General features: G+C 30.3%; 1 protein-coding gene and 1 long non-coding RNA gene across 2 annotated transcripts; both read left to right on the top strand.

The window, feature by feature from the left end:
• Window positions 1-200: 200 nt before the first annotated feature.
• On the top strand, window positions 201-1,348 carry LOC140057364 (uncharacterized). Its single transcript, XR_011846922.1, has 3 exons — window positions 201-235; window positions 812-883; window positions 1,306-1,348. It is a non-coding gene; the product is annotated as an uncharacterized lncRNA (long non-coding RNA).
• Window positions 1,349-4,263: 2,915 nt separating this feature from the next.
• LOC140057724 (G-protein coupled receptor GRL101-like) lies at window positions 4,264-8,104 on the top strand. Its single transcript, XM_072103445.1, has 6 exons — window positions 4,264-4,337; window positions 4,702-4,773; window positions 5,654-5,725; window positions 6,146-6,220; window positions 6,710-6,781; window positions 7,120-8,104. Exons 1-6 carry the CDS (start codon window positions 4,264-4,266, stop codon window positions 8,102-8,104), a joined length of 1,350 nt encoding a protein of 449 aa, XP_071959546.1.
• The last annotated feature ends 4,292 nt before the right edge of the window (window positions 8,105-12,396 follow it).

Below are 12,396 nucleotides of genomic sequence, written 5' to 3' on the forward strand. Positions count from 1 at the left end.
TAAATGTGATAGTTCATTGCAAAGCATCCACATCAGCCTATATTTATTTATTTGAATAATTAAAAAAAATGTTGATTGTCTTTTAATTGTTTAATGAATTATTTAGCAGTATAATATGGTATAATTAATAAAACTATATCTTTTAAATTTAACAACTTTTAAGGTGGTTTTTCGACAATCAAATTAGTACATTGACAGCCAATGCATTCGCTGGTTTGGAATCATTGGAAAAACTGTAAGTGACGTTGTTTATGTTTACATACCTATGACGTTAATCTTAATGTTATTTACTGCACAATATACACATATTTAAAAACAATATTTTTAAACTAGTACATAAATATAGGCCAATGCTAATTGTGTCATATTCAAAATGAAATTAGTCAATATTAAACTGTATGAAAGCATACTTGAGCCTGAAATTGTAAAGGCTTTCCGTTGCAAAAGGTAAATTAAATGGCGAGTTTAGCAATTATTTTCTGTTAATCACACAATGATGTATAAATGTGTTATTGTCAGAAATCTTAATAAAGGTGATAATTCATTGCAAAAAATCCACATCAGTCTATATTTAATTTATATTTCAATAATATAAAAATGGTTAATTGTTATATTTAATAAGTATTTAGCAGCATAGTAGGCCTGTGGTGTAATGAATAAAACAACAATACATACAATATGTGATGTAAGATATATGATGTGTGCTTTTTTAATGAAGTCAAATCGTTCAATTAAATAACAGGAAATATTCAGGTGTTATATAGTATGCTATAATTAATAAAACTATCTTTTACATTTCATAATTTTAAAGGTGGTTGCAAAGCAATCAAATTACTACATTGACAGCCAATGCATTTGCTGGTTTGGAATCATTGAAAGAACTGTAAGTGTTATTCTTCATCATATCCACATACGTATTTCCATATATATCATGTTTTATACACATTACACATATTTAAAACTAGTACATAAATATAGGACAATGCTTATTGTGTCATATTCTAAATTAAATTCCTCAATAATAAACTGTATGAAAGCAAACTTGAGCCTGAAACTGTAAAGGCTTTCCGTTGCAAAATGTAAAATTAAATGGCGAGTTTAGCAATTAATTGCTGATATGGTCACAATGATTGTAAAAATGTGTTATTGTCAGAAATCTTAACAAATCAAAGCATCCACATCAGCCTATATTTATTCATTTGAATAATTAAAAAAAATGTTGATTGTCTTTTAATTGTTTAATGAATTATTTAGCAGTATAATATGGTATAATTAATAAAACTTTCATATTTCACAACTTTTAAGGTGGTTGTACAACAATCAAATTAGAACATTGACAGCCAATACATTTGCTGGTTTGGAATCATTGGAAGGACTGTAAGTGACGTTGTTTATGTTTACATACCAATGAAGGTAATCCTAATGTTATTTACTGCACAATATACACACATTTAAAACAATATTTTAAACTAGTACATAAATATAGGCCAATGCTTATTGTGTCATTATTCAAAATGAAATTCGTCAATAATAAACTGTATGAAAGCAAACTTGAGCCTGAAACTGTAAAGGCTTTTCGTTGCAAAATGTAAATTTATATGGCGAGTTTAGCAATTATTTTCTGTTAATCACACAATGATGTATAAATGTGTTATTGTCAGAAATCTTAATAAAGGTGATAATTCATTGCAAAAAATCCACATCAGCCTATGTTTAATTTATATTTCAATAATCTAAAAATGGTTCATTGTTATATTTAATAAGTATTTAGCAGCATAGTAGGCCTGTGGTGTAATGAATAAAACAACAATACACACAATATGTGATGTAAGATATATGATGTGTGCTTTTTTAATGAAGTCAAATCGTTCAATCAAATAACAGGAAATATTCAGGTGTTATATAGTATGCTATAATTAATAAAAACTATCTTTTACATTTCATAATTTTGAAGGTTGTTGTACAACAATCAAATTAGTACATTGACAGCCAATGCATTCGCTGGTTTGAAAGCATTGGATAGTCTGTAAGTGACGTTGTTTATGTTTACATACCTATGACGTTAATCTTAATGTTATTTACTGCACAATATACACACATTTAAAAACAATATTTTAAAACTAGTACATACATATATAGGCCAATGCTTATTGTGTCATATTCTAAATTAAATTCCTCAATATTAAACTGTATGAAAGCAAACTTGAGCCTGAAACTGTAAAGACTTTCCGTTGCAAAATGTAAATTAAATGGTGAGTTTAGCAATTATTTGCTGATATGCTCACAATGATGTATAAAAGTGTTATTGTCAGAAATCACAATAAAGGTGATGATTCATTGCAAAGCATCCACATCAACCTATATTTATTCATGAATTATTTAGCAGTAATATGGTATAATTAATAAAACTGTCATATTTCACACCTTTAAAGGTCGTTAAGCAGAAATCAAATTAGTACATTGACAGAGAATGCATTTGCTGGTTTGGAATCATTGGATAGTCTGTAAGTGACGTTGTTTATGTTTACATACCTATGACGTTAACCGTAATGTTATTTACTGCACAATATACACATATTTACAAAACAATATTTTAAACTAGTACATAAATATAGACCAATGCTTATTGTGTCATATTCTAAATTAAATTCCTTAATATTAAACTGTATGAAAGCAAACTTGAGCTTGAAACTGTAAAGGCTTTCCGTTTCAAAATGTAAATTAAATGGCGAGTTTAGCAATTATTTTCTGTTAATCACACAATGATGTATAAATGTGTTATTGTCAGAAATCTCAATAAAGGTGATAATTCATTGCAAAAAATCCCCATCAGTCTATATTTAATTTATATTTAAATAATCTAAAAATGGTTCATTGTTATATTTAATAAGTATTTAGCAGCATAGTAAGCCTGTGGTGTAATGAATAAAACAACAATATACACAATATGTATACATAGATATATGGTGTGTGCTTTTTTAATGAAGTCATATCGTTCAATCAAATAACAGAAAATTATTTAGGTGTTATATAGTATGGTATAATTAATAAAACTATCTTTTACATTTCATAATTTTGAAGGAGGTTGCAAAGCAATCAAATTAGTACATTGACAGCCAATGCATTTGCTGGTTTGGAATCATTGCAAAGGCTGTAAGTGTTATTCTTCATCATATCCACATACGTACTTTCATATATATCATGTTTTATACACATTCAAGATAGGGGCCTACACACATTGTACACACATCATAACCTTATTTGGTGAAATACTTAAGTCGACATGGATTATTTTCATAGTAATTCATTATTAGAAAGAGTAAATCAAACTGAGTATTTTATTAGTTTGTTACCAAACTAGGTAACAAATGTAACAATAGAGGAATATTTAGCAGTGTATAGCATATGAATCAAATTTAAGTAAGTAAGCTATAAGATTTAATAAGAAATTGTTAATTTTATTCGTATTTATTCATTCATTTCGACACACACTAGCCCTGGTATTTATTCTTACAAAGTTATTACAATTTAATCTCACTCTTATTTGCTGTGACGAAATAACTCTCCTCATATACACAACTATTTAAAAACAATATTTTAAAACTAGTATATAAATATAGGCCAATTAAATTGTGTCATATTCAAAATAAAATTTCTCAACTGTATAGCAAATTTGAGCCTGAAACTGTAAAGGCTTTAGGAAAATAAGTAAATAGCCTTTACATACCCTATTTTAAATTCTAAAAAGTCTGACAAAATCTTCAAGTGCAGTCGTGATCGATTAGTGTATTTGGTAAACTGTATGAAGTGAATTTGTGCCTGAAACTGACAAGGCTTTCCGTTGTAAAATGTAAATTAAATTGTGAGTTTAGCAATTATTTGCTGGTTTTCACACAATGTATTATTGCTATATTGTCAGAAATATTATTAGGTAAAGTTAATTCATGGCCTATATTATTTTAATTAATCCAATAATCTAAAAATTAGTCATTGTCTTCAATTGAATATTTTGCTAAAACTATATCTTTTACATTTAACAACTTTTAAGGGGTTTGCAATACAATCAAATTAGTACATTGACAGCCAATACATTCGCTGGTTTGGAATCGTTGAAAGAACTGTAAGTGACGTTGTTTATGTTTACACACCTATGACGTTAATCCTAATGTTATTTACTCCACAATATACACATATTAAAAAAAAACAATATTTTTAAACTAGTACATAAATATATAGGCCAGTGCTTATTGTGTCATATTCAAAATGAAATTCCTCAATATTAAACTGTATGAAAGCAAACTTGAGCCTGAAACTGTAAAGGCTTTCCGTTGCAAAATGTAAATTAAATGGCGAGTTAAGCCATTATTTTCTGTTAATCACACAATGATGTATAAATGTGTTATTGTCAGAAATCTTAATAAAGGTGATAATTCATTGCAAAAAATCCATATCAGTCTATATTTAATTTATATTTCAATAATCTAAAAATGGTTCATTGTTATATTTAATGAGTATTTAGCAGCATAGTAGGCCTGTGGTGTAATGAATAAAACAACAATATACACAATATGTATACATATTTATATGGTGTGTGCTTTTTTAATGAAGTCAAATCATTCAATCAAATAACATAAAATATTCAGGTGTTATATAGTATGGTATAATTAATAAAACTATCTTTTAAATTTCATAATTTTGAAGGTTGTTGTACAACAATCAAATTAGTACATTGGCAGAGAATGCATTTGCTGGTTTGGAATCACTGAAAGAACTGTAAGTGTTATTCTTCATCATATCCACATACGTATTTCCATATATATCATGTTTTATACACATTACATGTACATACATCGTAACCTTATTTGGTGAAATACTTTTGTCGACATGGATTATTTTTATAATAATTCATTTTTAGAAAGAGTAAATCAAACTTATTTTTTTAGTTTGTTACCAAATTAGTTAACAAATTTAACAATAGAGGAATATTTAGCATTGTTATAGTCAAATTTAAGTAAGTAAGCTATAAGATTTAAAAGGAAATTTGTATTCATTCATTTTGACACACACCAGCCCTGGTTTTTATTCTTACAAAGTTATTACAATTTAATCTCACTCTTATTTGGTGTGACGAACTACCTCTCCTCAAATAAACATATTTAAAAACAATATTTTAAAACTAGTACATTATAGGCCAATGTTTATTGTGTCATATTCAAAATGAAATTCCTCATTAAACTGTATGAAAGCAAATTTGAGCCTGAAACTGTAAAGGCTTTCCGTTGCAAAATGTAAATTAAATGGCGAGTTTAGCAATTATTTTCTGTTAATCACACAATAATGTATAAATGTGTTATTTTCAGAAATCTTAATAAAGGTGATAATTCATTGCAAAAAATCCACATCAGTCTATATTTAATTTATATTTCAATAATCTAAAAAATGGTTCATTGTTATATTTAATAAGTATTTAGCAGCATAGTAGGCCTGTGGTGTAATGAATAAAACAACAATACACACAATATGTATACATAGATATATGGTGTTTGCTTTTTTAATGAAGTCATATCGTTCAATCAAATAACATGAAATATTCAGGTGTTATATAGTATGGTATAATTAATAAAACTATCTTTTACATTTCATAATTTTGAAGGTGGTTGCAAAGCAATCAAATTAGTACATTGGCAGCCAATGCATTTGCTGGTTTGGAATCATTGAAAGACCTGTAAGTGTTATTCTTCATCATATCCACATACGTACCTCCATACTGTATATCATGTTTTATACACATTACACACATTGTACATACATCGTAACCTTATTTGGTTACTTTTGTCGACATGGATTATTTTCATAATAATTCATTATTGAGTAAATCAAAATTATAGTATTTATTAGTTTGTTACCAATATTAGGAATATTTAGCATTGTTATAGCCTGTGAATCAAATTTAAGTTAGTAAGCTATAAGATTTAAAAAGACATTTTTAATTTTATTCGTATTTATTCATTCATTTTGACACACCAGCCCTGGTTTTTATTCTTACAAAGTTATTACAATTTAATCTCACTCTTATTTGTTGTGACGAAATACCTCTCCTCAAAGAATTGACCAATATACATTAACTATTAGCTTAATTAAACAGGTATTTACAGGACAACAATATAACTACTATTGATCAAGGCGCCTTCTCTGTTTTTGCCTCATCACTTGGAAAACTGTAAGTAATTTATTCTGAAATTCATATGCAGTTTCTCGAAATAATTAATCACTTCAATTAGGTACTTTTCTTATGCTATAAACATGTTATCCAAGAAAAAACGGTATCAACAGGATAGGTTTACATACATTTTTTAAACATGGGTAAATTTTTACATTCATTATTGTATCTGGCTCATTCCATGGAGTTGAACATGAGAAAGCATTTTAAAAGTTAATCTAACAAGTAGAACAAACAACTTTTTATATAATTAAACATATAAGTAGAAGGATTATCTTAAGTGCCGACGGTGATAAAAATATTATTTTGAGACTACATTGCATCAGTTAGACACTAAATTGATTGTGGTATACCTTCATGAATACGATATCACTAAAACGACATCGGTGCTATCCAAATGAGACATACTCGTAGATATTTAGTTACATGTGAGCTACACTCATTGACACTGATTTGATATTTGTTTCCATATTTTTTTTTTTTTTACAGAGACATCAGACGCAACAATTTACAAGTTTACAGAGAAAGTACTTTTGAAGAATTGAAATATATAACAGAATTGTAAGTATTATGTCGGATTTAGAAATTCTTTATATTCATTAAATGATATTTTTATTTTGTTTTAACACAGTTACCAATTCCACATGCATCCCGACAGTGGCCCAACAAAATTGTTTATGTAGGCCTACAGCTTTTAGGTTATCTTAAATTTCTCCTTCACTTCTATCTTTTAAATTGGTCGTACACGTCATACTTTTACTATACGAGTAGATTTGATTGGCTGTAAAGCAGTCGTTATTCCACCTGTTATAGAACTAAAACCATTATAAACATTGTTATAGTAGGCTACTACTGTATTTAACAACTTCCATTAAATTCTATTGTTTTTTTTAACATAGATATTCAGATTTGTTTCGTCTCTGTTGCCTTGTTGGAGAAATTGAAGTATGTGAGCCTACTGATGCATTTGCGTCATGCGCTGACTTACTAAAGAGAGAAGTTCTTAGGATTTTGATGTTAGTTATTGGACTGTCATCTTTGATTGGTAACTTTATTGTCATCATATCGCGAAGGATAAACAAAGAAAATAGGTCTACAGTTGATTCTATTCTACTCACTAATCTTGCCGCGTCTGACCTCCTGATGGCAATTTATTTGCTGATCATCGCAGGTGCGGATATACACTACAGAGGAAGGTACGCGAAGGTTGCCAGCGAATGGAAAAACAGCTTTCTCTGCTCTTTTTCCGGTGCTATTTCAACACTGTCTGGGCAGTGTTCCGTGTCAACCTTGATGCTTATGAGTATTAACCGTGCTATAAACATCATCTATCCATTCAGCACCGAACGGCTCAAACGTACGAAATGCAAAATTATCATCGGTATTGCTTGGCTGGTATGGCTTGTTATTAGTTTCCTTCCACTGGTAGCTAACAAGTCACATGTCGGCATACCGTATTTTGGCGAGAACTACTACGGAAAACAGAGCGTGTGTCTCGCGTTGCCACTAACACGACATCGATTACCAGGCTGGGAGTACGCCACTGCCATATTCATCGCATTCAATGGCTTGGGTTTTTTTGTTATCGCAGCAAGTTATTTGACGATTTTACTCTCCGTTAAGAGATCTGCAATCACGGCTAACAGAATGCAGAGACGAGAAGAGGAAATCGAAATGGCCGTGAAACTAGGGTTTATTGTTTTCACCGATTTCTGTTGCTGGTTTCCCATCATAGTAATGGGAATTTGTTCAGAGATGGAGTGGTGGAGAATTCCTGATGATATATACGTTTGGGCAGCAACATTTATAATTCCCATTAACTCATCAGTAAACCCATATCTTTACACAATTATCTATATGTGTAAAACCGAGCGCAGGCCATAAAGCTGACATTCTTCGTGCTTTCTCAGTTTGTTTATTTACTACATTTATTTATTCAATTTTGTTTCACAAGGGTAGCTCTAACAGCTGTCTTGAAGAGGCCCTTTTAAAAACATTATACAATTATACAAAAAGACATTCAAACCTCAAATTACAAGTATATTCATAAAGCCTGTTTTCCTGTCGATCGTTAAGTTGCGTTGAGTTGACATATTCAACGATTTGACAGGAAAAGGGGGTAAAAAATCAACGTTACAAATCGTTAAATTCTGAAATCATAAAATTACAAGTAGATTCATAAAGTTAAAATTCAGGTTTTTAAAAAGGTAAAACATTACAACTTAAAATATTAAAATTTACGAAGTAATTTATTGTTGCAAACTACTACATCAAGAAACTAAAAGAAAATTACTACATTTGAGTTTTGAACTCTGAACTTTTATTTTTTAGTTATTCTTGATTTTAGTGTTTTTTATCAGATATTATTCGGAGTTTGTATTCGTGAGTATTGGGTAAACTGTGACGGGTACAAGTAGTACCATTAGGGCGTTTTATGATTGTTTGAAGAATTATAGGCATATTTATTTCATTAAACACCATTGTAACATATGACGAAAGTATTTAATATGTTGTTTTTTTAGCTACATTGTTTGTCTTGATAAATGTGTAGTTTAGACAGATTAGGTTGGTTGATTGTAAAGTATAGTAATTATCCAATTTATTACAAATTGAATATTATCTTTGTTATTTTTGTGATCTTTGTGAATATTTTGTATATAAAGATACATTTGCATAATTAGTTTCGTTGTTTATTTAATTTTTTAAGATATTGAGAGTATCACAAAAAACAAACAAACAGATTTAGTATAGATTGAGATGTGCACAAACTAGTAAGATTTGCTATCAGTCTTGTGTTTTGTCTTTTAACTTTGTAACTGTTTGTTTGTCTGTATTCAATTCATCCTATGTACGTTTAATTATTCACGTTTTTATTCAAACTTTGCATTTAGATCAACAAAATACTTTCTTTATTATCTGTAATAAACAGCTATATACTGTGTCGGAATACTAATAAATATTAGATGGAAAAGAATTATTGTATCTTTATAATTATTTGGTTCTTACAGTAGGCCTATATTCATAATTACGATTGTTGTAATTCGAATGCGCAGTTATTCCATTCCGTATACTTTTAAGATGCAGTATATAGTTTGGTACGGCAACCTAATGTGTCTGCACAAGACAGCGTAAAGAAATACAAAACAGAGGTTGGTGAAGAATAATATGATAATATCTGTCTGATGTGTGAGAAGAGTTTGTCTTCTCATCGTAAAACATTTGATAAAGTTATGCGTCGTATTACAGAAACTGATGTACAACATGTGATTGCTATCTATGAACTATATTTACTAGAATTTAAATGGGATTTAGTATTTCATTTAGAGAAAGAACTCAAATTTGACTCAACGGGTAAGTTTGCGAGTTTTGCCAATCAGTTGAATACTACTGGGTACGTTATGGACAAATGAAATGCTAAATTTAGGCCTATTTTTGTCTTTTTTTCATTCAAGAATAAATTATCCGAAACTTTTTCACAGCACAACAGAAAAGAAAATTTCAAAATCCAAACAGGAAACAGACAACGTACTGGAACGCACATTTTGGGAATAATTACATTTCACAGATGTTTACTGATACAAAACTAACTGCAAAAAGGCCATATACATGGCTGCAGTCGCGTGCTCAAGTTAGTGTTTACCGACCAACCGACCGACCAACCAACCGACCGACATAGTGAGCTGTAGAGTCACGTTGCGCGCGTCTAAAAACAGGTATAAATACCTTCAGGGGTGTGCATTTTGTTAAACTGTCGACTGCAGAAAAAGGGCGGATAAGAATGACAGAAACATAAACAGAAATGTTTTGGGGAATAACACTAGGCTTACTGAAAGATGGCAGAATTGCATCCAAAGATGTTCATTATTTTGTTCTATATGCTAGGCTTCATCATCATTCGCTATTCTAAATAGACCACCATAAATAAATATCACGTGACCCGCTTCGAATCTAGTTGTACAGTTTTGTTTGTTTGAGGAGGACTTATTTTATATCGTTAGCATCAGACAGCGTAGTACAATTATTACCCGGTATACCCGCCCTAAACTATGGTACATCACACAGCCAGACATACGTATCAACATGAATGTACGACATTCGTCCCGTCACCGAAAAAAGAGACAATGGGTTGTACGCCAATACATCTTTAAAACAGCATAGGCCTAACCGTAATATTATTTCACTACAGGTTTTCCATAAAATTTAATTGCAAAATGTAAAGTATTTTCTAAATAGACCATCAACAATCTTTAAATATTACATTATATTATATTCGAGATATATTTCTGTGAGGTTTTTGTCTACATATTGTTCAACGTTCTCATCAAAAACTACAGTAAAGGAGCGGACTAAAACAAATTTCTATAGACCACCATTTTGTGTAAGCCTATTTAGGTAAAGTAGGCTAACAAATACAGTTATGTTTACAGTGTTTAACGGTTTTGGGGTTTGAATATAATCAAATGGGGAGACTAACAATTATCGTACGTGTCAACTGTTTCATTGTACTGTTCTCCATAGAAAGCCCTATTGTCAAAAATTGTTTATTAATTTGCATTGAAGCACAATGTACACGTATGTAATTAGTAGTTTAAAAGCTGGTAGATGTTATACTAATTTTAGTGTACTGTAGGCCAACCGTGGATTACATTGTATACATGGACATTATAAGTATGGCTATTTCATAAGTACGCAAAGTTCGAGTACATTATTACTTCTGGATGTCAAGTCAAGTGTTTCTGTAAAAATACGGCACAGGGAGGACTGATTGATCTAAAGTTTCTATTAAAAGACATAGGTAAGTTCATAAAATGTTTATAAATGGTTAGTACGAGACAATGCTTAAAATATTGTTAACTAAGGTTAAGCTAAACCACTCTAGACCACTGAATATGTATCACAGGCACGTGTTAATGTCTGCAATTATTAAAAAGTTGCCAGAGTTCTTTGCTTGCAATTACTGTAATCAATTTTCTATAAATATAGACCACTCCTAACAAAATCACGAAATGCATTGTGGGCAGTATGGCGCGCCATGGCGGTGTGCATTGTGGACCTGCTCGCGTACATAAGTTGGCGACCCCTCATGAAACGTCACAAAATAAACATGAATATTCATTAGTCATATCCATAAGGTGTGACGTAAGAATTGAGCTAACAACAACTTCTGTACGAAAAATGAAATCGCGACCTGGTCACAGTGGGCCATAATCGGAATCATTATTCTATGAATATAATTGTACCTTTGAAATCGCATCAAGTTTGCGAGATGCATCGTGGTGGGCGGTATGAGATGTGAATTGTTGAATTGCTCATATACCGTATGTAATTGTATAAAACAGACTATTCACGTCAAGTTTGGGTGGTATGGGATTGCGGAACAGTGATGGGTAGATGCAACTAAATTTGGAGTTCGTTATTTAGATTATTAGTGGGTCTTTTAGTCAGAAATACAATCAGATATTACCACCAAATGTGTATGGCATTTTTAAGTAGGTATGTAGGCCTAGGTGTACCACAGTTGATTTTATCTAAGTATTTTATCTTGTATTTCTTGTGATAAACAAAATGGTAATCACTAGCAGGTACGATGATGATGGTTTGAATTTACGGTAATTCATTCATGCCTTAAAAAATACATAATCAAACATTAGGATGTATTGTCCAGCAAAACATGAAAAAAGTGAATACTTATTATGCGACATTAAAATGGCCTATTCAACAAAATCATTTTTTTTTTATTGTTTTTTTTGACGGAGAAATAAATGTCTTTAAAGTATAATGATGATGGTGATAATGATGCCAATGACGTCATGATAATGAAGGATTAATGTTCATAGATTAGATTAACATTATTTTGAAATCAGCGAAAAGGGCAATTCGTGCAATCCCGTTATTAAAACATATAGGTGCTAAGTAGTTTAATTTTGACCTTGTAACCAAAATAAAGGAAAAAATTATATAATTATTATTATATATAAAATCTAAGGAAAATTACATAATACATTAAACCATAAGACCGGTGTGGCACGGTTGAAGGTTGATAAAGGGTAACATTTAAAAAGAATATGTTTTCAAAAAAGACCGTCAACAACCGTAAAATATTACATTATAATCGTACGAGTTATTTTTCTATTTACACATATCGTCTCAATTATACAGTGCAACAAAGGAGCAGA

Source organism: Antedon mediterranea, chromosome 8 (genome assembly GCF_964355755.1).
Source record: "Antedon mediterranea chromosome 8, ecAntMedi1.1, whole genome shotgun sequence".
NCBI lineage: Eukaryota > Metazoa > Echinodermata > Crinoidea > Comatulida > Antedonidae > Antedon > Antedon mediterranea.

Bases quoted from the DNA above. Each gene is read 5' to 3' on its own strand.
- LOC140057724 (XM_072103445.1), top strand. From the start codon at position 4,264: ATGAAATTCCTCAATATTAAACTGTATGAAAGCAAACTTGAGCCTGAA. The intron at 4,338-4,701 runs GTAAATTAAATG...ATAATTTTGAAG, and splicing joins AAGGCTTTCCGTTGCAAAAT to GTTGTTGTACAACAATCAAA. The intron at 4,774-5,653 runs GTAAGTGTTATT...ATAATTTTGAAG, and splicing joins TTGGAATCACTGAAAGAACT to GTGGTTGCAAAGCAATCAAA.